The following is a 25724-nucleotide window of genomic DNA, read 5'->3' on the forward strand; positions in this document are numbered from 1 at the left end:
AGTAGAAACTAGAAAGATGCCTAGACGAGGGGTATTTTCCTTTAGGGAAACTGACCACTGGAAAATTGACCACGGCTCCAATAAAACCAAAGAGAGCACAAATGAATCTACAACTTCCAATTTCCTTGAAAGCATTTAGCTAAAAGAATTTAACAAATGAAAGTCTTCAAAATGTCGTGGCAAAGTCTTCAAAATGAACGCCTTGTAAACAGAAAAACTCCTGTTTGAGACCCCAGTTTCAATAATCTTTTTACACTGGTAATGCCGCCACTGGTCGCTACTTGATTAAAGTAGCTACTCAATTGTGCTCACGAAGCCGAGTGCAGCACACAGTCCAAGCATAAAGCCGAAAAAACTTTGACTTCGCCGGGAATTGAACCCGGGACCTCCGGCGTGCGCGGATACTGGTAGATGACGATGACGGTTGGAGGTCTATCCAGGCCAACAAAACGGTCGTCGCCAGGACCAAAGCTTCCGATTTTGACCCAGACAGGGTAGTAAAAACTTATTGTGTCTGGATTTTTTATGGTCTATATGTTTTTTTCGTTTTTATGACGATAAAGTCAAAAAGAAATGATTAGTTTATTTAACAGTGGGAGAATGACCGACTACTAATGTACACAAGTTACACATGTTGTTGGTTTAAGAGACGTATAAATTTTTCAAAAACGTATTTTATGTAGCCCTAAAATAATAATAAAAATATATAGTTGTAAAAGATGAAATTTATGAATCATTCATTATTCCTGCAGGTTTATTTCATTGCAAGTTTAGAATCAACACTCTGCCTTAAATACTGGGTTGTTTAGGAACCCTTCAGAAAGCGTAACTCTTTTAATTTTAATTTAATACCCGAAGTATACGTACACATTTTCATGTGTTGGGTTTAGTAAGTTTAGAGTTGGGGCTTTTGATGTCTGAACTTCAAGGAAAAAAAATTGTACAGGTACCTCAGAACCGCTTCAAAGCGCACTACAGTGAGCTAAATTCTGTGTCTGTTACTTCTCGGTATTTTCGTTTCAAACGCATGTTATTTCGAAGACGTCCTGGTAATTTTGAATACCTTAATGACAAGATCAAATAAATTAACGTATGAACGTATTAATTATAGGTAATATATAAAAATGTTCCTCATCCACCATTCTTCTTCCTTCTGTTGAACTTGTTATCCCAGGGAACAACTTTAAGCTTAGTTACGGGGCCACCCACATTTGGGTTTAATTTAGGGCTCCAAAAATCTCACGATAGCCCTGAGCTATTGAACTTGAGCCGAGCTCATTAAAACGGAGGATTTTGGGTGCTGAAATGCAGTGAGATTTATAATATTAACCATAACCAAATAAAAACTGAAAACTTAAACGTCTGATATTACAGTCATGCCACCATTTATCTTATATACTTGACTCTGGTCGGAAGACGACTTGAACAACGAGAAATTTTGCAAAGTGCAATATTCTAAATTTAATTGTCTATCTTAATATTTCAATAAATAACTAGCCAGCCTAGTTAGCTTGGTTGGTAGCTTGTCTGCCTTGTAAGCGGTAGGCCGCGGGTTCGATTCCCGCCCGGGGCAGATTTTATCCTGAACGGATAATGTTCGTTCTCAGAACGGCTGGCTTTCTCCTATTCTGTCTTCCTTCTCTCTTCGTTTTAGTACTATTTTGCACCTGCTTTGGGACTGCTTTCGCATTACGTCAAGGCACATTCTTTTTCAGTCATACCTATCCGGACATGGAAAAAATTTCCGTCCCGGTCGGTATTCGAACCCACCAAACGGTCTACTTTAATCTCAATGAGATCAAATAAGTTATCAGAAACTCAATGATTTCTCAATCTCATTTCAAATCATCTCCAAAAATCGACCAAGCATGGTCGAAATTTTTCGGATCGCCCCCTTTATCAAACGGCTTGTTAATTGGTGCGACTGCAGTTCGATTGATGTTGGCCAATTCCTTTTCCATTTGGGAAAGAACGTCCGGGTATCTGAAAGTAACAACCATAGGCATTGATAGAAAACTCAATGTAGGAACTCATTTTACCAGTAGATTCACCTATTGACAAAATTTATTTTGGATACCTTCAAAAGACGGGTTTTCTTCTACCCCTTCTTCATCATCTTCTTCTTCTTCTTCTTCTTCTTCTTCTTCTTCTTCTTCTTCTTCTTCTTCTTCTTCTTCTTCTTCTCCTTATCTAGGTAGGCAATTTGGTTAAAGCGCTGCTTAGGGTCCAAGTACTTTTTGTCTTACACCAACCTCAGTGGTATAGTGGTTAATGCGTTGGACTTCGGATCTGGAGGTTGGTGGTTCGAGTCCAAGACATGTCATAGAATTCATCTAGGTGTAATAATTTTGGGGAACGATATTTGTTAAACCAAAAAGCATTTAAGTATGCTTAACAGAGTTAAGAAGTCTTTTTTTTACTTTTTGTCTTACCTGTCCGCCAAATTGTTCTTTTCGCAAGGATCGTTTTTGATGTCGAACAAACAGGGAGCGATTTGTGGCTCACACGGAACTTCTTTTACAGGACCACACTGGATGCTGGCGGCATCTCGTAGTTTCCTCATCTGGAATCGTCGATATTGAATTAAGGAAAATTAAGTAAACATTTATTTAATTATTATACCTTATTTATTCTGTCGGCTAAGACTACAAAGTCCAATTAAGCCAACAATTTAAAAAGGCCTCATTTTTTAAATTAAATTAGAATAACGTCCAGTTAAGAGCAGGAGAAATGAACGGACATTTCTTTTACATCCATGATTATCGGGAACGGAAAATTTTGGTCAAAAAATTCCCGCCCTAACGGGATTCGAACCCAACACCTCCGGGTTGATGGTCAGTGCTCCTAGCCACTCGACCACAGAGGCGGGCCACAGAATTACTTACGGCAACCAACCTCAGTGGTGTAGTGGTTAGCAGTAGTCTAGAGTTTGGTAGTTCGAGTCCACGTCAAGTCATAATATTTAGCCTAGTGTATTAAGCGGGGAACGACATTTGTGACAACCACGTATGCTTAACACAATTAAAATTCCTTATTACTTACGGCTGAAGGGTCCAATGTAAAACCCAGATTTTGGACCGCTTTCCCAGCTAAGGAGTTTATCACGAGGTGTGTATCATAGGGTGACGTTTTGTTATCATCTATTCCGTGCCTACCACTAGGCCCATACCAACCATCCCATTGCCCGTTGTACGTGTGACCTGAAAATCATAAATAAATTACTGCCAAGGCCAGCCACTCACGATCAGATAGACCTGACAGGTACACCTGGTCAGGTCCGCCCGTCAGGTCTACCTGATACCTCATGACTTTAACTACTATAGTTGGCGTGGTAGGCCAGTTAAATCATTGGAAATACCAGATGGCGCATTCCCAACCATCAAAGATCAAGAATGAACCATCTTGAAGATTGGAAATTGTTTCAGTTTCCAAAAGGAAAATACGGTAATGTTGCTGCTAGGTTTCGAACCTCCCGTGCTTGCCTATGAATGAAGGCTATGAGACTTTAACTACTATAGTTGGCGTGGTAGGCCAGTTAAATCATTGGAAATACCAGATGGCGCATTCCCAACCATCAAAGATCAAGAATAAACCATCTTGAAGATTGGAAATTGTTTCAGTTTCCAAAAGGAAAATACGGTAATGTTGCTGCTAGGTTTTGAACCTCCCGTGCTTGCCCATCAATGAAGGCTATGAAGACAAGAACGTCCGGGTATCTGAAAGTAACAACCATAGGCATTGATAGAAAACTCAATGTAGGAACTCATTTTACCAGTAGATTCACCTATGTATTGACAAAATTTATTTTGGATACCTTCAAAAGACGGATTTTCTTCTACCCCTTCTTCTTCATTTGAGTACTTCTTCTTCTTCTTCTTCTTCTTCTTCTTCTTCTTCTTCTTCTTCTTCTTCTTCTTCTTCTTCTTCTTCTTCTTCTTTTCCTCCTCCTCCTCCTTATCTGGGTAGGCAATTTGGTTAAAGCGCTGCTTAGGGCCCAAGTACTTTTTGTCTTACACCAACCTCAGTGGTGTAGTGGTTAATGCGTTGGTCTTCGGACCTGGAGGTTGGCGGTTCGAGTCCAAGACATGTCATAGAATTCATCTAGGTGTAATAATTGGGGAACGATATTTGTTAAACCAAAAAGCATTTAAGTATGCTTAACATAGTTAAAAATTCCTTTTCTTTTTGTCTTACCTGTCCGCCAAATTGTTCTTTTCGCAAGGATCGTTTTTGATGTCGAACAAACAGGGAGCGATTTGTGGCTCACACGGAACTTCTTTTACAGGACCACACTGGATGCTGGCGGCATCTCGTAGTTTCCTCATCTGGAATCGTCGATATTGAATTAAGGAAAATTAAGTAAACATTTATTTAATTATTATACCTTATTTATTCTGTCGGCTAAGACTACAAAGTCCAATTAAGCCAACAATTTAAAAAGGCCTCATTTTTTAAATTAAATTAGAATAACGTCCAGTTAAGAGCAGGAGAAATGAACGGACATTTCTTTTACATCCATGATTATCGGGAACGGAAAATTTTGGTCAAAAAATTCCCGCCCTAACGGGATTCGAACCCAACACCTCCGGGTTGATGGTCAGTGCTCCTAGCCACTCGACCACAGAGGCGGGCCACAGAATTACTTACGGCAACCAACCTCAGTGGTGTAGTGGTTAGCAGTAGTCTAGAGTTTGGTAGTTCGAGTCCACGTCAAGTCATAATATTTAGCCTAGTGTATTAAGCGGGGAACGACATTTGTGACAACCACGTATGCTTAACACAATTAAAATTCCTTATTACTTACGGCTGAAGGGTCCAATGTAAAACCCAGATTTTGGACCGCTTTCCCAGCTAAGGAGTTTATCACGAGGTGTGTATCATAGGGTGACGTTTTGTTATCATCTATTCCATGCCTACCACTAGGCCCATACCAACCATCCCATTGCCCGTTGTACGTGTGACCTGAAAATCATAAATAAATTACTGCCAAGGCCAGCCACTCACGATCAGATAGACCTGACAGGTACACCTGGTCAGGTCCGCCCGTCAGGTCTACCTGATACCTCATGACTTTAACTACTATAGTTGGCGTGGTAGGCCAGTTAAATCATTGGAAATACCAGATGGCGCATTCCCAACCATCAAAGATCAAGAATAAACCATCTTGAAGATTGGAAATTGTTTCAGTTTCCAAAAGGAAAATACGGTAATGTTGCTGCTAGGTTTTGAACCTCCCGTGCTTGCCCATCAATGAAGGCTATGAAGACAGACAGACAGATTACCTAATAGGAAGATGGAGGTTTAGACGTAAACTTTAGACAGATTTAGTAAAAAGTACAAACCTTTTACGAGTTTCCATTTCCCTTTGGTGAGTGCTGAAATTTGCCACTCATCGTCGATGTTGTGCAGGATTGTATTTCGTTTGCTTGGTTCATTTCTGGACAGAACGCTCCATACATCTATCCCATCAATCTCATTTTGATAGCTGTTGTCATTTGATCTATTTTCACTGGTACCATTTCCATTGATACTATTTTCTAATCTTGGGATGTTATATTCGTGAGTACCATTTTCATACCTAGGGTTACTATTTTCATTTTTTGGGCCATTGTATTCGTGAGTACCATTTTCATATCTATTTTCATATTTTGGGTTATATTCGTGAGTACTATTTTCATACCTAGGATTACTGTTTTCATTTTTTGGGTTATATTCGTGAGTACCATTTTCATACCTAGTATTACTATTTTCAATTCTAGGGCTATTATATTACCTAATAGGAAGATGGAGGTTTAGACGTAAACTTTAGACAGATTTAGTAAAAAGTACAAACCTTTTACGAGTTTCCATTTCCCTCTGGTGAGTGCTGAAATTTGCCACTCATCGTCGATGTTGTGCAGGATTGTATTTCGTTTGCTTGGTTCATTTCTGGACAGAACGCTCCATACATCTATCCCATCAATCTCATTTTGATAGCTGTTGTCATTTGATCTATTTTCACTGGTACCATTTCCATTGATACTATTTTCTAATCTTGGGATGTTATACTCGTGAGTACCATTTTCATACCTAGGGTTAGTATTTTCATTTTTTGGGCCATTGTATTCGTGAGTACCATTTTCATATCTATTTTCATATTTTGGGTTATATTCGTGAGTACCATTTTCGTATCTGTTTTCATATTTTGGGTTATATTCGTGAGTACCATTTTCATACCTAGTATTACTATTTTCAATTCTAGGGCTATTATATTCATGAGTACCATTTTCATATCTAAGGATACTATTTTCATATCTCGGAATGATATTTTCAACGGTACTATTGACATAGTTGGGAATGTCAGATTTGCTGGTAATTTTTTCATCAGTGCAATTTCCATATCTGGGAATACAATTTTCATTTCTTGGAATTCTATTTTCATGCGTGCTCTTTTCGCTGTTGGTCCTGTTGAGGAAACTATTTTGTCTGGAACAAGGTGAACAAGGACGATTAAATACAAAAATGAGCTCCGCTCATTAAGAATACGACATGCAATTGCTGCTTACAGTATGTTTATACAAATTACAAATACGGGCTATTATATTCATGAGTACCATTTTCATATCTAAGGATACTATTTTCATATCTCGGAATGATATTTTCAACGGTACTATTGACATAGTTGGGAATGTCAGATTTGCTGGTAATTTTTTCATCAGTGCAATTTCCATATCTGGGAATACAATTTTCATTTCTTGGAATTCTATTTTCATGCGTGCTCTTTTCGCTGTTGGTCCTGTTGAGGAAACTATTTTGTCTGGAACAAGGACGATTAAATACAAAAATGAGCTGCGCTCATTAAGAATACGACATACAATTGCTGCTTACAGTATGTTTATACAAATTACAAATACTACAGGAAGGTTTATTTGTATGTTTTTAAAAAGTTGAACACCTGAGAAAAGAGAAATTTAATATTGAATTCTACGAGTATTCCCCAAGTATCATCAGATTGGCAAGAGTGACTATGTCAACGAATAATCTGAATATTTGTGTTTATCAATACAGAAGTCTCGCAGGATGTGTGAGAGAAATTTCGGAAATTCATTTGACACGCAGTTACGCCAGTAATAACACTAGTGACTAGGTGGTACCTAGGTCAAACGTGTTCCATGTTTGTACTACACGATTATGTACGGCCTAGACTGTTTTGATCACTGTTTTAATAGTTTTAAAGAACTAGATAGTATTTCAGTCAACTCTGAAATTGACTTTGAAGAAGAACGAGTAGAAACCTATACATGGGCCCCGAAATCGAACGGAGCCCAAAAACTAATGAAAAATGTATTTTCAACATTTTAGCAGATTTCATTTGACCTTTCGATCACTCACGGAACAAAGTGGTAAATTAAATGGGAAATTATCGAGAGAGAACTTGAAATTCACTTCGTTTGTTCAAATATTAAAGGGATTAGTATACCTAGGCAAATGAATTAGTAATTAAAAGTCTAACAAATTGATGGGAAAAGATTGTTTATCATTGAGAAACGCGTATTCTTACTTTGCAGCCGAAAGTAAAGTCGGTAGCCAATCGGACACGTGAACATATTGTTCTGCTACAATCCCTCGGGATTCAAGTAGGGGACTCCATATCAGACCAGCACCTCTGACACCTCCTTCCCAGAGGGTATTTTTCACCTAAGGAAAAGTTAAGGGAGGATTAGTTGTCCTATTAAGTTATAAATCTACCTCTTCTTCTCTTCTCTTCTCTTCTCCTCTCTTCTCTTCTCTTCTTCTTTCTTTCCTTTCTCTTCTCTTCTCTCTCAACTTCTCTTCTCCTTTACTTACCCCTCTCAAAGGCCAATTTGAGGCCGCATTCAGATTAAAGCCAGCAGCAGCACCTCCGTTATCCGATACAAACACAATGATGGAATTACTCAACATTCTTTTTTGTTCCAATGCTGATTAGTTGTTCTTCTCTTCTCTTCTCTTCTCTTCTCTTCTCTTCTCTTCTCTTCTCTTCTCTTCTCCTCTCTTCTCTTCTTCTCTCTTTCCTTTCTCTTCTCTTCTCCTTTACTTACCCCTCTCAAAGGCCAATTTGAGGCCGCATTCAGATTAAAGCCGGCAGCAGCACCTCCGTTATCCGATACAAACACAATGATGGAATTACTCAGCATTCTTCTTTGTTCCAATGCTTCGACCACTTTTCCAACCGATTCATCCAGCTTGTGCAAGATAGCTGAAAACAGTTGGAAAAAGATTTTTAATTTTTTGTTAATTTATCAGTTTTATTGAACTAGTAATTTACAGAATAAACGAAATTTGGCCTTTGAAATTAGAACTAGGAATTAGGGAGAAAGAAAAAGAAAGTGAGTGAGCGAGAACTATTTAGGTAGATAAATAAGTAAACTGAGAATGGTTATTCTGACATCTCCACTAACTTGTGATCCATTTTGGTGGAGATGCAAAATTTACCGTCTGGTTTTGACGCGTTCATTCAGGAATTCTGGCATCTCCACTAATCCATGGTTAAAGGTTGTTCATATGTTTAGTCTAAACCCCTTATTGGGTGTCTCAGGGCAGCCCCTCACTATCAGGTAGACCTGACAGACGGACCTGATCAGGTGTACCTGTCAGGCCTACCCGATAGTGAGTGGCTGGCCTTATAGGTAACTTTGGCTCTTACCTGCGAATTTACTTCTCTTGAAATCCTCAATATGTCTGTGTATGTTCAGATAATGGTCAGGTGCTTGCAAAGGCTCATAAGGATTGGCAGAATGGGTTGCCGCATGAGCCAAATACAGAAATAGAGGTTCGTCAGTTGAATGGTTGTGAATGATATCAACAGCTTCTGCTGTGAATACATCGGTGGAATATTTGCCATGAAGATCCCACGCGGGTTCCAAATCTCTTCTCATGTCAAGACCCCACATTTTCTGTAAGGAGAAATGGATCTATAGATCATAAAAATTAAATTACGGATTACAATACCTACGCCTGATGGTATTTTTAATATATATGCAATGTGCACAACAGTAGAATAGGACTTGCTGGGATAGGACTGAAAAGTAACAGTAGAAAACAGCTCGTATTTCGTTTCCATTAGGTAAGTACTTACCACGCGGGTTCCAAATCTCTTCTCATGTCAAGACCCCACATTTTCTGTAAGGAGAAATGGATCTATAGATCATAAAAATTAAATTACCGATTACAATACCTACGCCTGATGGTATTTTTAATATATATGCAATGTGCACAACAGTAGAATAGGACTTGCTGGGGTAGGACTGAAAAGTAACAGTAGAAAACAGCTCGTATTTCGTTACCATTAGGTAAGTACTTTTAGGTACTTGACCTTTAAGACGTGTTTTGGCGCCTTGCAAAAGGTGAAGCACCTTATTTAAAACAGATTACCTATACCTCATTTTTTCTAACCATTTCCTCTGCCGAGTGGTCGAAATAGTCCTGATGTCCCGTCCAATATCCCAAGTGGCTCTCAAATCCTCGAAAGGTGGGCGTGTATTCCTTTTTGTAGAAGCCGAGATGCCATTTGCCCACTATCCTGGTCCGGTAGCCCAGCTCTTTCAGATATTGGGGCAAAATCTTTTCCGACAGCGGTAAACCTCCTCTCTCACAGCCGTAAAGTACGTTGTGTTGCATACCTGGAAATGATGCAAAAGAGTTAACTTAGCTGAATTTCTGAGAAAAAAAAATAAATAATAATAATAAAATACTTTCGTTACTCGTACACTGTCAATATAGGTACCTATTGGTCGGTAAATCATTGTCATAAGTCATAACATTGATACTAGGGGCAAGTAGGTATCCTACCTTCGTGTAAATTTTAAGAACCTATCTGATAATAAGTAGATATCATCATATCATTACTTTTATTGGTCACTTGCGGTAAAGAGTTTGAAGTAGGTAATCTCAGATTAACTATCGAAGAAAAAAATATAATTTACGATTTTCAAAGCAGGTTAGTTATTTTTTTTTAGACTACCTACATATTATACATTAATTTACATACATTGTACTACCTATAATTACCTGTTGTTCTACTTTCCTTTTTTACTTTATTGTCACTTTCTATTATCACCTATTAATTTACATTTCCTTTTTTTTTTTAGTTAAGCAAGGTCTTTTTAATGAATTGTTAGTGTATGTATTATTCTTTAATAACCCATCAAATATACGAGACCTTGTTTAGACTGCTGGGGTAAAGGGACTTTTCAGTCCTATTCGGGCAGGATAAACAAGGTATATTCTATTCTATTCTATTCTAATTTATTACTTTTATAACCCAACTGCAGTTCTCCTAGCTTGCTTACCTGTATGAATGGGATGCTTTCCAGTCATTATTGCACTACGGGAGGGGGTACATAGCTGGACTGTGTAGTAATTCTTCAGAATTATCCCACTGTATGCCAAAGCGTCGATATTTGGGGTGGGTATTTGATCGAGACCGTGAAAGCCAACATCATTCCAGCCCAGATCATCAGCTAAGATGAATATGATATGAGGTGGGCCAGAGGATGCAACTAAATCTACGAATACCATGGACAGCGTGAAGGCAAGAGGGAGAACTGCAAACGCCATCTGAAATGAGAGGAAAGTTCTTTTGACTAGAGAAAAGAACATACGAAGTCCCCTAAAACTTTAGGGGTTAAAGAGATAGAATAGGATGTATTTTATGGACCTTTGAAAATCAGATATTTCCAGTTTTGTATATGAAACCCTTTTTCCAAGGAAAATTTCATCACACAGAGGAAATTCTAGAATTTACCCTAAATTTCGAATACATGTGCCGATGCCGATTGCATGGTGACTTAACTCCAAGTATGTACCGAAAAAAAGTGGACAAAAACGAACTGATAACCATGTTAAATTTGGTATTCACCATTATCAGTCCTATGTGGTGGACAGTAACTCCTAGGTACTAGGTATGAGTATTGCTTACCTTAAGAATTAGAATGGATGTGATAATTACGCGAGTTGCGAGTCCCTGAGGTGTCCACAGCAAACAGTAACTCTACTGATCACAATGCTTAAGACTGATCTGACCGATCCATAGATCTAAACCGATCCGTAGATATTATAGACCGATATTGTTTCTGACCAAACACTGCGATATCTGTAACCACGAACCACTGTCCAACTGTCCGTAGAACAATAAAGATAGCAAGAATAAAATAGACGATATCATAATATCTTTACATAACAATCTGCGTGATAAATAAGGAGGCAATGACTGATTGAATACTTTGTTTTATGAGAAGTTCATTCTCAAAAGGTGAGAAATAAGTTGATATGAAGACTACTGCTTTGAGTTCAAATTGTGAAATACCGAGACATAATATGCCTACGTTATAGGTAGGTACCTACGTAAAAAGTAGAACTTTGAACTTGCTTTTTTTTCGTAAATACCGAGACATAATATGCCTACGTTATAGGTAGGTACCTACGTAAAAAGTAGAACTTTGAACTTGCTTTTTTTTCGTTTTTTTTTCCAAAAATTGTCATGCATTGCCTATAACAGGGGACACAATCACACGGTACAAAGAGAGTGTCTTCAAAGTCGTCAGTATTTTCGAGCCTTCCTATTTGTGTTTATTTATCTTTTCGCTATCGATGAATTGCCAAAAATTTGTCAAACATGATCTGCCAAATTGTATTTGTGAATAGAGGAAGTTCAAGTATCATTAAGTATAACAACTAACAACATAAGAATCTTAATTAAGTCATTTGTAAGGTAGTGGTGAAATTAATGTCTGGAGGTGCACAATAGGTACCTACTTAGAAACTATAAAAATGTAAACATGGGTCATCCCATCATAAATATCATCAAGAGCAACCGTTATCCATGCAGAAATTCTTTGCCAGAAAGTTCAAGATTCATTCCCCTAATCCCCGACTCGGATTATATCAGGATTGATATTGACCGTTTTCCTTAACCTAGGTAATGCCCGGGGAAATCTAGGATTGAACTCAATCCCATGATAATTCCCTATCTCAGCGGATGTAATACAAAAATAAGAACAGGAAAACCAGAGTTAAACACTGTTCTGTTCTTGAATGGGTGACCAACTATTCACACTGCAAAAAATACATTAAAGAAAAAGAAAAACAAAAAATCAGAATTTTAGTGGATGTGCCGAAAATACCAAATTCCCAAAATTAGGTAAGGTGAAAAGGTTTTCTATTTTATTTTAATTTATTATGGTGCGTCGTAAAAAGGTTTCATTTTGATACAAAGACCGACTAGGTAATTACCTACGTTAAAAACATAAGTTGATAATTTTAAATCTTACTTACCATTCAATGAGAGACGATAAAATTTTACAAAGACAAAACAATCTTTATCTTCCTAATGTAAGAACTTTAGTTAGGGCATCACAACAATAAAATTTATAGCGGTAGGTACAGGAGGTACCAGCTTCTAGCGGTAAATAGAATAAAGGAAAATACCAACAAATTTTATTGATAGGTAGTACCTACCTAATTCACACCGGTAAATCATGCGATTCCTAACTATCGAAAAATAATTGGCGAATTTTTAAAACAGATATTTTCGACCGCGGTGCCGGGATTTTATTTTTTAATTTCAACTTTTGAAAACAAATAGTTTTACACCAGTCACTCGTGATGATAAACGGATTGTGAGTTCAAAGACTACATTTTGTGTGGGACACTATAAGGAATTCTAATTATAATTTCTAGATTTTAAAAGCAGATATAAAATTTTTGATTAGTATTCAATAGGTTCAAGAAGAGCTATTAATAGATGACTTGGATATCCATCAATCCATCTAGGTAGGTACCTACTTTTAAAAGCAGATATAAAATTTTTGATTAGTATTCAATAGGTTCAAGAAGAGCTATTAATAGATGACTTGGATATCCATCAATCCATAGGTAGGTAGGTACCTATTGAAGATACTCAGAGCTCAAGAGTCAAGTTTAGCCTGACGTATCTTATGGTCATGGAAAGGTGAATTCTTTTTGACGTATTCGATGGGAAATACTTCTAGACAAGAGACTGACAGGTACCTAGAGGTATTCCTACTAAGTCCAAGTAGGTATCTACTTATCTTGCCTGACAACCTGACACATCTAATATATAACAAGCTGGGCCCGTCCCTCCGGGAATTTTTTAGCCCGTAGTTTATTCGTTCGTGATTAAAGAAAATCAGTACCTATGTACCTACCTAAATTGTTTAATATTCAGTTTATTATTATTGTTCTTGATTTGATTTTTCGATTTTACTTTCATGTAATAATTTAAAATCAAAACTAGAGCCCGTTCTCCCTTTATCTAATATATAAAAATGAATGTGTGTGTGTGTGTTCGAACTTTATGCCTGGCCAAACCGCTCATCCGATTGCTATGAAACTTTGTCAACTCATTGCTTGCACTCCCGTGAAGGTTATGGGCTAATTTCCGGTTCGTTTTTGTTAAGCTACGTCGAGCAAGACCACTAAATGGATGAGTGACATGAACGGCCATGCCTTAAGGATTTTTCTAGCAGAAATCCGGAGCGAAGCGACGAATTTCGGCTAGTATAAGTAATATATTATTAGAAGCCGGTAGGTAGGTAGGTACGTGTCATACCTAGTGGTGTGACAAGTAGGTACCTATTACCTATCTACTTTGGTAGGTATCCACTCAAAGAGGAGTAGAGGTAGGTACGGTCAGTAGGTATATACTTTGATAGGTACCTATAGGAAATTTAAACAGTTGACATCATAGTTTTATACAGGTACCTACCTGTACATCTTAGGTATGTACATACCTAGGTACCTTCTTCGGAATCAGACATGACTGTGTACAAAATCAAGATCAAGCAGACTTATTTTCCGCCTGGAACCTAAACGAGTAGGTATTTTCCTGATTTCAGTAAAATCCTGGATTGAAATTAGATAAATGCTTAGGATCAAATTTCAGTCCAGAATTTTACGGATAAGTTATGATTCCGTTACCTACTTTTGATAGGTACCTATTTTCCCTTTGTTTAAAACAGCCGAACCATAATTTTCTGGGAACCCGCCTGTGAGCCATTTGGATCTACATAGTTTATCAAACATCTCTGCCAATTTTGAACGATCATGAGCACGTACCAAGAGTCTTTTTCAAGGTTCAGTGGGTAGGTCTTGTTGTCGAAGGTTTGACCGGATGATCCATCAGCAACACATTTAGCTAGAACAAAAAGTTAATATCGAAATTTAGTTTTAATGATAGGAACTGTCGTTATTGTTCAAAAACAAATATATTTCTCACTTTTCCAAGTAGCATTATCAAATTTTTCAATATACCTTGATAACATCATGCACATCACCATAATATTATTACTTATACTTATTGTGGGTTATTTACTTATTACTGATACCCCTCCATGGCTTAATATTACAACTTACCGTTGTATTGACCATTGTAGGCAGCAGATCCAACTCTTTGGTCAAGGTCTCGTTGAGCGTTTTGGACGAGGATATTTTTAGCAACTTCTGGGACTGGAATGTTTCTGAATTGAGAGTTGGCGTGTGGGGCTTCAATGGAAACGTTGGCAGACTTCAGATCTTCGGCAAAGTTAACTCTAACTTTCAATTGGTCGGCTTGGTTTGAAACAGCAACAACATTTTCAGAATTGTAAGCAAATCCAGCGTAACGGGCGATTCTGTAGATATCCCTCGGGATTCAAGTAGGGGACTCCATATCAGACCAGCACCTCTGACACCTCCTTCCCAGAGGGTATTTTTCACCTAAGGAAAAGATAAGGGAGGATTAGTTGTCCTATAGGTACCTATAGGAAATTTAAACAGTTGACATCATAGTTTTATACAGGTACCTACCTGTACATCTTAGGTATGTACATACCTAGGTAACTTCTTCGGAATCAGACATGACTGTGTACAAAATCAAGATCAAACAGACTTATTTTCCGCCTGGAACCTAAACGAGTAGGTATTTTCCTGATTTCAGTAAAATCCTGGATTGAAATTAGATAAATGCTTAGGATCAAATTTCAGTCCAGAATTTTACGGATAAGTAAGTTATGATTCTGTTACCTAATACTTTTTGATAGGTACCTATTTTCCATTTGTTTAAAACAGCTGAACCATAATTTTCTGGGAACCGGCCTGTGAGCCATTTGGATCTACATAATTTATCAAACATCTCTGCCAATTTTGAACGACTTGGGCCGAAATCTAAAGTTCCGAGAAACGAATACTTTTTGATCACCCGCAACATATCGTGTAGATATGACACTTATGACCCGCAAGGAAAATTCGCGTTTTGATTTTCGTATTGGTGCTGCGCTCTAAATGTATTCATGTGAACTTCTCAAGTAAACAAAGATTGATTATTATTAGCGCGAAAATTCAAAAATCTGATTATTGAAATCAGTCATTTCAGTAATCAGTATTTTTATTACTTTTCTAGTAGTTATTTAGTAGGGATTCGCCCAACAATTTTGACTTTGTCCTGGTTTTTTCTCAGTTCTTTTGTTTCAGAGAATGGCTTTGTTTCCTCTGCCGAGTGGTCGAAATAGTCCTGATGTCCCGTCCAATATCCCAAGTGGCTCTCAAATCCTCGAAAGGTGGGCGTGTATTCTTTCTTGTAGAAGCCGAGATGCCATTTGCCCACTATCCTGGTCCGGTAGCCCAGCTCCTTCAGATATTGGGGCAAAATCTTTTCCGACAGCGGTAAACCTCCTCTCTCACAGCCGTAAAGTACGTTGTGTTGCATACCTGGAAATGATGCAAAAGAGTTAACTTAGCTAAATTTCTGAGAAAAAAAAATAAATAATAATAATAAAATACTTTCGTTACTCGTACACTGTCAATATAGGTACCTATTGGTCGGTAAATCATTGTCATAAGTCATAACATTGATACTAGGGGCAAGTAGGTATCCTACCTTCGTGTAAATTTTAAGAACCTATCTGATAATAAGTAGATATCATCATATCATTAGCATGTGCATTTGTGCATGACTTATGTAGTAATGTGCATGGTGATGGAAATTAGTACCCTACACGCCTTACACTTGACTTTAGACCATGCTACGCCACTGATTATTATTATTATTGTCAAAGTCAAATATTCCCACACCTCTTTAAATGACAGAAATGACAGTGGATGTTATATAGTTATAATATATTATGGATATTGTTCTGAAATATACCATTCTCAGAATGGACAATTTTCTGTGATACTCTGTAGCTATCTTTTGGTCTTTGCTTATGAGAACTCTGTGACGGGTAGGGAGTAGCACTTGTATGTGAACTTGAAGCTACTTTTATTTATTATATTATTAATCATCTTAAATTAACAACATCACAAATAATTTGTTTTTATTCTTATTTCCAGGCTTCAAAAGTTTGAGAAAACCAATGAAATGTTGGCCAATTGTAATACATTATCATCCAACCGGATGAAAACAGCTGCTCCCGAGTTCAAGAAAAACACAAAGTTGATTATTGAAATGAAGAAAGATTTTGAGTATATTTTCAAGAAAATCAATGGTCTTAAAGTTAAATTACAAAATCAATATCCTCAGGCCTTTGCAGGTAAAAAAATTTCCCATTAGAAAGATGTAAACCTCTGTCGTCTAGGAGTGTCTTTCTGTCATCAGGTCACAAAAGAGTTTGAAGTAGGTAATCTCAGATTAACTATCGAAGAAAAAAATATAATTTACGATTTTCAAAGCAGGTTAGTTATTTTTTTTTAGACTACCTACATATTATACATTAATTTACATACATTGTACTACCTATAAAAGAGTTTGAAGTAGGTAATCTCAGATTAACTATCGAAGAAAAAAATATAATTTACGATTTTCAAAGCAGGTTAGTTATTGATATATATTAGTCACTAAGGTGGTAGAGAGCTTTTTGAAATCCATTAAGAAAATAAGTCTCTTCAAAAGCTCATCTTCCTTGTATACCTGCCTATTTTGAAACTTTTGCTCCATTTTCAGCTGTGCATGAAATTCAAAAGAAAAATATGGAAAATGAAGAAATGCCTGAAGAAATTGTTGAAGTTGAAGCCAAAGATAGCACACAATTGGAGGGAGGTATGTAAAGTCCTAAGAAGTTAAACCTCTCTCTAAGCTTTGTAAAAATGTTGGTCCTAAATTTAAATATTTCTTCAAATGCAGCCAAGAACACATATCAAATTTAAATAAATAATTAACCAAACCTCTCTGTTAAGATGGTTTCTTATGTTCACTGTACAAAAAAATCAAAGGCCTATTCTCATACTACTAATATTACTTACTGCATTCTTGAATTTTGTGTTTTACTGTCCTGTTTTCAGATGTCAAAGTTCCTCAAAGTGGTAAGGTGTCTATAGCACAGAGTGCATCTTCTACCAATGTGAACAAATCAAATGATTCTTCCCCATACTCTTCTGATAATGGATAAGACTCAAGTTTGAAATTAAAAACTGAGCCCATCTCAGTTGGAAGGACATTTAAAGGTAGTCATAAGATCTCAATAAAATTATTATTATTATTATTATTATATATGTTTGTATGTCTTTCTGTGTTTATGTAGCTTGTTTATGTGTATATTATATTACTTTAATAAACCCTAATATTACTCTATAAGTTCTATTAAATTAAACCAACCCTAAAAACCCTCTTAATATTCTACAATTTCCATCAGGTTTAACCAGTTAAGTCAGTTTACTATCACATGCTCTTGTAATGAAGCTCTTGTGAGAGTACTCTATCACAGTGTAACTGGAACTTTACTTTGAATGTGGAAACAATGTCCCTGTATTAATATTTATTTTTACAGATAAAAAATTGATTCGAGGTTTCCCTCTGAGGGCAGAGCACTATCACTGTTGGCTATGTAGATTACTATAATTATTGTATTTTATAGTGTAAGGAAAATAAAATAAATAAAAACTCAATGATTATTATCACATTAAAATTATATTTCTTTTTTTTATATTTTTTTTATAATTGCTGCTAAACTATTTACTCTAGAAACTAGAAACTAAAAACTATGGAACAAGTAACTAATTTAAAACTACAAACTACCTACCTAAGAACAACTAACACTAAAACCTGAATCTAAATAATATATTACAAATATTTATAAAATTGTATTGTACATTGTACATAAATATCATAGACTCTGCCGTTCTATTTAGGCAGCAACACATTTGGTTGGTACTTCAACGGTGATGGTCTTGTTGGGGTTTTTCTTTTGCATGGCAGCGATGTGTTCACCTCTGCGAGCTTGTTCTTTCCATTGTCTGGCTAATTGTCCGTCTTGAACACAGTGGGCATCGATCTGAAAACAGAAAACACAAATTAGTAACTTCTTCAATGTCTTTGTGACTGTAGAATCATAGCAGTGGGCATCGATCTGAAAACAGAAAACACAAATTAGTAACTTCTTCAATGTCTTTGTGACTGTAGAATCATAGCTTATTCTGTGTTTAGTGTATGTTTGGCTATCATGGTAAGGAATCCTAGTAATTTGTTATCATTATACAATTAATTAGTGATCACGTACCTTCTTTTCAACGGTGTTTTCAGCACGGTATCCTTGGTTACATTGGGGCATGGCCTTGGTACTGAAGCACAGTTGGTTTCCTTGTTCAACGACCATGAGGCGGTGGCTGGAACTTCCACGTTGTTGGTTGTTCTTGTTGTTCTCGTCGCTGCCTTGGTTGTTTCTGTTTATAACAAGCTGGGCCCGTCCCTCCGGGAATTTTTTAGCCCGTAGTTTATTCGTTCGTGATTAAAGAAAATCAGTACCTATGTACCTACCTAAATTGTTTAATATTCAGTTTATTATTATTGTTCTTGATTTGATTTTTCGATTTTACTTTCATGTAATAATTTAAAATCAAAACTAGAGCCCGTTCTCCCTTTATCTAATATATAAAAATGAATGTGTGTGTGTGTGTTCGAACTTTATGCCTGGCCAAACCGCTCATCCGATTGCTATGAAACTTTGTCAACTCATTGCTTGCACTCCCGTGAAGGTTATGGGCTAATTTCCGGTTCGTTTTTGTTAAGCTACGTCGAGCAAGACCACTAAATGGATGAGTGACATGAACGGCCATGCCTTAAGGATTTTTCTAGCAGAAATCCGGAGCGAAGCGACGAATTTCGGCTAGTATAAGTAATATATTATTAGAAGCCGGTAGGTAGGTAGGTACGTGTCATACCTAGTGGTGTGACAAGTAGGTACCTATTACCTATCTACTTTGGTAGGTATCCACTCAAAGAGGAGTAGAGGTAGGTACGGTCAGTAGGTATATACTTTGATAGGTACCTATAGGAAATTTAAACAGTTGACATCATAGTTTTATACAGGTACCTACCTGTACATCTTAGGTATGTACATACCTAGGTAACTTCTTCGGAATCAGACATGACTGTGTACAAAATCAAGATCAAACAGACTTATTTTCCGCCTGGAACCTAAACGAGTAGGTATTTTCCTGATTTCAGTAAAATCCTGGATTGAAATTAGATAAATGCTTAGGATCAAATTTCAGTCCAGAATTTTACGGATAAGTAAGTTATGATTCTGTTACCTAATACTTTTTGATAGGTACCTATTTTCCATTTGTTTAAAACAGCTGAACCATAATTTTCTGGGAACCGGCCTGTGAGCCATTTGGATCTACATAATTTATCAAACATCTCTGCCAATTTTGAACGACTTGGGCCGAAATCTAAAGTTCCGAGAAACGAATACTTTTTGATCACCCGCAACATATCGTGTAGATATGACACTTATGACCCGCAAGGAAAATTCGCGTTTTGATTTTCGTATTGGTGCTGCGCTCTAAATGTATTCATGTGAACTTCTCAAGTAAACAAAGATTGATTATTATTAGCGCGAAAATTCAAAAATCTGATTATTGAAATCAGTCATTTCAGTAATCAGTATTTTTATTACTTTTCTAGTAGGTATTTAGTAGGGATTCGCCCAACAATTTTTACTTTGTCCTGGTTTTTTCTCAGTTCTTTTGTTTCAGAGAATGGCTTTCTCTTTCCAATAGGTAACAGTTGAGGAGCCCATTTAAAATGTCAAATAAAACGTCCCCAGAAAGTGAAGACATTGGAAGTATAGAATGTTTTCAAAATTTCACCGCCCCGGAAGTGTTTGTCCAAGGCCTTGCAGGGATTGTAGATCAGCAGGATGTGGAAATGATGGTTAGAGCACAGAAACAAATGTAAGTCTCAGTGGAATGTGTCTTGTTAGACCATGGGTTGAATGTGAAATCATTGTTCATAATAGATCAGCAGGATGTGGAAATGATGGTTAGAGCACAGAAACAAATGTAAGTCTCAGTGGAATGTGTCTTGTTAGACCATGGGTTGAAAGTGAAATCATTGTTCATTATTAAATTATTATTATTATTGTCAAAGTCAAATATCCCCACACCTCTTTAAATGACAGAAATGACAGTGGATGTTATATAGTTCCTTTTCAGATCTCATGAAGTTCATTTCGGAAAGTTGGGGAACTTGAGCAGTGGCGGCAACAGCCATCTGAAAGTGAAAGGGAAAATGGTTATTTAAGAGAGCTTTTGATTAGGCCTTTTGTAACATTCAAATTTTTCCTCTACCTACTGTGAAATGTTAAATCAATGTTGTACGATAGATTTGTTTTATACTTACTTCAAATTTGGATGATTGAGCTGGAGAAGCATGGTAGAAGAACAGGAATTTGGAATTCTTGTCAACTGGGCTCTTGGCAATGGCAGCAGTCAAAACATATTGAGCGTTGTTGTTTCCTTCGAATTCGGTCAGGATTTCAACTACAGTAGCGGCAGCATCTGGAAATACCAAAGAAAAATCAAGAGCTTAAATCGAGACAGTAACTTTTAGAAGAACCCATTTTGATGTTCATAATGTATTAATCAATGGAATCAATGGTACTTTTTATATCATTAAAAGTAGTGGTAGAGATGTGATCGTAATATTTTCAACTACAGTAGCGGCAGCATCTGGAAATACCAAAGAAAAATCAAGAGCTTAAATCGAGACAGTAACTTTTAGAAGAACCCATTTCATGTTCATAATGTATTTATCAATGGAATCAATAGTACCTACTTTTTATATCATTAAAAGTAGTGGTAGAGATGTGATCGTAATACTTACCTTTGATTCCAGAAGTAGCTTTGTGTAAGAGTTCTTCTTGGCGTTTTTCAGCTCCATTTTTGGATGGGGTGGATGGAATAGCGGATGAAGCTCTAGCTTCAAGAGGACTGTTGTTAGCATTGTCATTGTTGTTTTTGTCAGCGTTTCTCAGTCGGCTTTCTTCGTTGTTTCTGTAGCTAGCGTAGAATCTAATAGCCTTGGCAGATGATTTTTGGGCATCGTGGGAAACAATGAATCTGTGTCTGTTGATTTCAACGTTGAAGTTGTTCAACAAGGCGTAGGAGGTAAGGTCATGACCTTGCATTGATCTCAAGAAGGATGCGAGGTCAGCAGCTTTGTCTTCACCGTTGTAGTGAACTTTCATGGCAACTCCAGTGCTGGATTCTCCGTAAGTTTGGGTCCACTGGAAGTAAAATTGAAGAAACATTGTAATTAATTTCATGCCTCACAATTGTGGTGATTCATGTCCGAATTTCGTTCTTGATATAACACTTATGCTGATGATGGCTTTCACTTACCTCTCTAGTTTTTCTGACGCTGATGTCCTTGGTGTTTTGTGATTTTTCAGCTGGGGTCAAGTTGAGGATGTTTTGGATGGTGGTGTATGGGTGTTGGGTGGCGATGAAGATTTTCTCTTCCATGTTCTTGTTCAAAGGTTCGACCTTGAAGGCAACTTGGGAAGTCCGAAGTGGTATTCGATTCTGGAGTCACAACGACTGAAGTTCTTGGTCTTGATGATGTCAATAAGGTCTCCGTTTGATCCCTTGAGGTTTGGCATGGGGGCGAGTTGAGGTTTGTTTTGTTGTTCAACTTGTTGCAGAGGTTTGATGTCGTACAAGGTTTCACATTCTCCAGTGACGGTGTCTTCCATGGTCTTGAAGGTTCCGAAAGGTTTGCCGTTCTTGGGTTTCTGGTTGAGACGCGAGCTGACTTCATTTTCGGCTCTGGTGTCAACTTGGAGTTGACTGACAATACTCTTGATGATGTTCAGTTCCCAGGTTGGCAGGTTTTGGCTGACTTGCAGATTCTTAACCTGTCAAAAAGAAAAGACGATATATGTTTAAATTTTGATGTAATAGAAGGACTGTTTGAAAACGACCAAAAATATTCAGTTGATGAAGAGTGGCGTAAAGAATGTATCAATTCTCAATCACATGAACCCTCCATTATGCTCGTAATGCTTTAAATACCGTGCTCAGGACTTTATATTACGGCCCAAGTCAACCAAACTAAGCCCAGAGGTTCAATGTAGATCAAAAATGGCCCTGGGCCCGGATTCCAAGAATTTACGGTCGGCCGTTATTTAGGACCAAAGTTTCGCTATTCAGAACTTAACATTGGAAAACGAGTGAAAGGAGTTCGGTCTTCTACTGACTTTACCTTTCGGGTCAGGGGTTTCAAATTTTGCAGAGAGGTTCATTATAGAATGTAGATCAAAAGTGTCTGCGGGACGTTCATCGAGAAATGTACGGTTTGGCCGCTATTTTCGGCCATAATTTTGAAGAAAGTTGAAAAAAATTCTCCGTCCTCGGGACTTTAGATTTCAGACTAAGTCAAGCAAACTAAACCCCCAGAGGTTCAATAAATTATGTAGATCAAAAAAGGCCCTGGGCCCGATTTCCTGAAATGTAGGGTCGGTCATTATTGAGTTCCAACTTCCTAAGTTTTGCTATTCAGGGCTTAACATTGGAAAAAGAGGTAAAGGAATTCGGCTTTTTACTGACTTTACCTTTCGTCTCAGGGATCTCTAACTTTGCAGAGAGGTTCATTATAGGATGTAGATAAAAGTGTCCGCGAGACAAACTTCGGGAAATGTACGGTTCGGTCATGATGTTCGCCGTGCTTGTAGTGCATGATTTATTGTTTTAAAATTTAGACTGTTGATTTAGACGTAGAAGCAAGAAGCATAGTACCCACTATATGTAGGGCGCTCTTTTACTGTTGTCATATTGTAGGATACAATTCCATCATTCTTGGTCGGGATTTGAACCCCCTTGATGTAAAGGAGTCTTGGATTTTCACTGAGTAGTTTATTATATTTGTTCATAATTTTCAGTATTAATGAATTTATTTAATTTTGACATCCTTTATAAATACTATTAGTAAAATAGTATCATGATTTTCAAGCTTAGAAAGATATATTTAGAAGGAAAAGAAGAAGAATATTTACTTTCTGTGCTGATATTTCATGTTTACATATATATTTCTCTAGGAAACTAAAGCTACATTGGTGGGATCTACTACTAATTAACTAAATAAGGACTACTCTACGTGCTAAATTCTAAATCTACGACTAAGTTCAACTATTCTACAAAATAAATAATCCCATGGGAAGTTATTCCAAGGTTGTGCCGTTCTATTTAGGCAGCAACACATTTGGTTGGTACTTCAACGGTGATGGTCTTGTTGGGGTTTTTCTTTTGCATGGCAGCGATGTGTTCACCTCTGCGAGCTTGTTCTTTCCATTGTCTGGCTAACTGTCCGTCTTGAACACAGTGGGCATCGATCTGCAAACAGAAAACACCAATTAGTAACTTCTTCAATGTCCTTGTGATTGTAGAATCATAGCTTATTCTGTGTTCAGTGTATGTTTGGCTATCATGGTAAGGAATCCTAGTAATTTGTTATCATTATACAATTAATTAGTGATCACGTACCTTCTTTTCAACGGTGTTTTCAGCACGGTATCCTTGGTTACATTGGGGCATGGCCTTGGTACTGAAGCACAGTTGGTTTCCTTGTTCAACGACCATGAGGCGGTGGCTGGAACTTCCACGTTGTTGGTTGTTCTTGTTGTTCTCGTCGCTGCCTTGGTTGTTTCTGTTCCCACTTTCCAACATGGCTAAACACATCCTCATCCAAAACGCTCAATACGATGTAGACCAAAGAGTAGGATACGCTGCATTCAATGGCCAATACAACCGTGAGTATAATTTTACAGAACATACACAAACAATTGCTCAATTGCACTTGTATGCATTGTCTTGTCATTTTTAGTGTTAAAAGAAAATTTCAGTTAATGGTTGAATGGTATTTTCAAATCGCAAATAAAATACATAGGTTGGGTACTTACCTTACTTAAAGTACCTAATACTTTTGCTAATTTTGTGTTTCAGCTGTGTGTGTTGCTGATGGATCATCCGGTCAAACCTTCGACAACAAGACCTACCCACTGAACCTTGAAAAAGACTCTTGGTACGTGCTCATGACTTCTGCTCCCAAACAAAGAAAAGACAACAGAGTTGACTACAAAACCCAAAGACAAGAAAACGTCACCATCCTGGTCAAACAATCCGGAGAAAACAAAAAGGACCTCAAAATCGTCTTGAACAACGGAGAACATGTTATTGACATGCAACCCTCTTCCTCCAACAACGATGGTGCAAACGCCAAAATCCAAGTCAACAAGAAAGACCAAAGAGCCTCCAAGAACAGCGTTACTGAAGTCACCGACAACCAAAACAATTTCAGCATGGAAACAAGGACAAGTCTATGAATACCAAATCCAAGGCCGCACCCTAGCTGCTCTTCATGATGTAGCTGACCAATACACCGGAACCATCATCAAAGCCACCCTCAAGGTTCAACCCAGAAATCAAGACTCAGTCTTGGCTTGGGTCACCAACGCTAGACACTCTGATGTTCACGCCAACCTAACCAATGGCTGGAACCAAGAGATCCCAGACAAATACCTCAACTACCAAAACTGGCAACTCAGTGACAAACCATTCGCCATCCAATTCAAGAATGGAGTTGTAAGTGTTCGCTTTTGTTTACAAATTAATATTTTCTTTACGCCACTCTTCATCAACTGAATATTTTTGGTCGTTTTCAAACAGTCCTTCTATTACATCAACATTTAAACATGTATCGTCTTTTCTTTTTGACAGGTTAAGAATCTGCAAGTCAGCCAAAACCTGCCAACCTGGGAACTGAACATCATCAAGAGTATTGTCAGTCAACTCCAAGTTGACACCAGAGCCGAAAATGAAGTCAGCTCGCGTCTCAACCAGAAACCCAAGAACGGCAAACCTTTCGGAACCTTCAAGACCATGGAAGACACCGTCACTGGAGAATGTGAAACCTTGTACGACATCAAACCTCTGCAACAAGTTGAACAACAAAACAAACCTCAACTCGCCCCCATGCCAAACCTCAAGGGATCAAACGGAGACCTTATTGACATCATCAAGACCAAGAACTTCAGTCGTTGTGACTCCAGAATCGAATACCACTTCGGACTTCCCGGAAGCAACGATGTTGAACCATCAAGCAACCAAGTTCTTAACTTCTTGTCCAGATCTTCAACCAGCAGAGTCATCATTGCTGGAGACCTGAGCCACTACACCATCCAATCCTCAGTCACCACCGACAAAATTGTCATCAGTCCCGAACTCTACAACAAACAAAAGGGAATGGTTGTCAGTCGCCTGAACGTTACTCTGTCCAACGTCCACTCTGCTGCTCAAAACAATGCCCCAGCTCTCCCATCCAACGTCAACAAAGTTGATGATTTGATCTACGAATACAACCCAGCTTCCCCTGACAACGAATCTGCCCAAAACAACAACGGCAAGAACAACCACCACAACGACGATGACTCATC

At 37.6% G+C, this 25724-nt stretch overlaps 6 protein-coding genes and 1 long non-coding RNA gene across 13 annotated transcripts; 3 read left to right on the plus strand and 4 right to left on the minus strand.

The window, feature by feature from the left end:
- Positions 1-475: 475 nt before the first annotated feature.
- Positions 476-12783, minus strand: LOC103513493. 7 transcript variants are annotated; one of them, XM_026826673.1, is made up of 12 exons: positions 12295-12783; positions 10940-11113; positions 10311-10578; positions 9400-9641; positions 8666-8915; positions 8061-8218; positions 7541-7677; positions 6582-6796; positions 5343-5768; positions 3043-3200; positions 2433-2563; positions 477-1983 (listed from the first exon to the last, which is right to left on the minus strand). In XM_026826673.1, exons 3-12 carry the CDS (start codon positions 10576-10578, stop codon positions 1836-1838), a joined length of 2133 nt encoding a protein of 710 aa, XP_026682474.1. In that variant the 5' UTR covers positions 10940-11113; positions 12295-12783; the 3' UTR covers positions 477-1835. The 7 variants fall into 7 exon arrangements, with proteins under 7 accessions (XP_026682476.1, XP_026682470.1, XP_026682471.1 ...); XM_026826671.1 differs by having other exon boundaries at positions 10940-11137; XM_026826675.1 differs by lacking the exons at positions 2433-2563; positions 3043-3200; positions 10940-11113 and adding exons at positions 4195-4325; positions 4805-4962 and having other exon boundaries at positions 476-1983; positions 9415-9641.
- Positions 12784-14089: 1306 nt separating this feature from the next.
- Positions 14090-14655, minus strand: LOC108252908. Its single transcript, XR_001809622.2, has 2 exons — positions 14395-14655; positions 14090-14176 (listed from the first exon to the last, which is right to left on the minus strand). It is a non-coding gene; the product is annotated as an uncharacterized LOC108252908 (long non-coding RNA).
- An 837-nt stretch (positions 14656-15492) lies between these two features.
- Positions 15493-17820, plus strand: LOC103513506 (kxDL motif-containing protein CG10681). The gene is made up of 4 exons (XM_008478342.3): positions 15493-15575; positions 16348-16547; positions 16958-17053; positions 17296-17820. The coding sequence occupies exons 1-4, from the start codon at positions 15493-15495 to the stop codon at positions 17400-17402; spliced, it is 486 nt and encodes a 161-aa protein (XP_008476564.1). The 3' UTR covers positions 17403-17820.
- A 132-nt stretch (positions 17821-17952) lies between these two features.
- On the minus strand, positions 17953-18679 carry LOC103513496 (vitellogenin-1-like). Its single transcript, XM_008478331.3, has 2 exons — positions 18510-18679; positions 17953-18284 (listed from the first exon to the last, which is right to left on the minus strand). The coding sequence occupies exons 1-2, from the start codon at positions 18603-18605 to the stop codon at positions 18138-18140; spliced, it is 243 nt and encodes an 80-aa protein (XP_008476553.1). The 5' UTR covers positions 18606-18679; the 3' UTR covers positions 17953-18137.
- A 1704-nt stretch (positions 18680-20383) lies between these two features.
- Positions 20384-23165, minus strand: LOC103513507 (vitellogenin-A1-like). The gene is made up of 6 exons (XM_026826679.1): positions 23058-23165; positions 21930-22151; positions 21637-21819; positions 21119-21521; positions 20636-20793; positions 20384-20506 (listed from the first exon to the last, which is right to left on the minus strand). The coding sequence occupies exons 1-6, from the start codon at positions 23163-23165 to the stop codon at positions 20384-20386; spliced, it is 1197 nt and encodes a 398-aa protein (XP_026682480.1).
- A 777-nt stretch (positions 23166-23942) lies between these two features.
- On the plus strand, positions 23943-24581 carry LOC113469172 (vitellogenin-like; the record flags this gene model as incomplete). The annotated part of the gene is made up of 2 exons (XM_026826676.1): positions 23943-24041; positions 24235-24581. Coding segments are annotated over exons 1-2 (432 nt in total), but the record flags the coding sequence as incomplete, so codon positions are not given.
- Position 24582: 1 nt separating this feature from the next.
- Positions 24583-25719, plus strand: LOC113469177 (vitellogenin-like; the record flags this gene model as incomplete). The annotated part of the gene is made up of 2 exons (XM_026826680.1): positions 24583-24873; positions 25009-25719. Coding segments are annotated over 2 exons (1002 nt in total), but the record flags the coding sequence as incomplete, so codon positions are not given.
- Positions 25720-25724: the final 5 nt, after the last annotated feature.

This window comes from Diaphorina citri, unplaced genomic scaffold, assembly GCF_000475195.1.
Source record: "Diaphorina citri unplaced genomic scaffold, Diaci psyllid genome assembly version 1.1 scaffold980, whole genome shotgun sequence".
NCBI lineage: Eukaryota > Metazoa > Arthropoda > Insecta > Hemiptera > Psyllidae > Diaphorina > Diaphorina citri.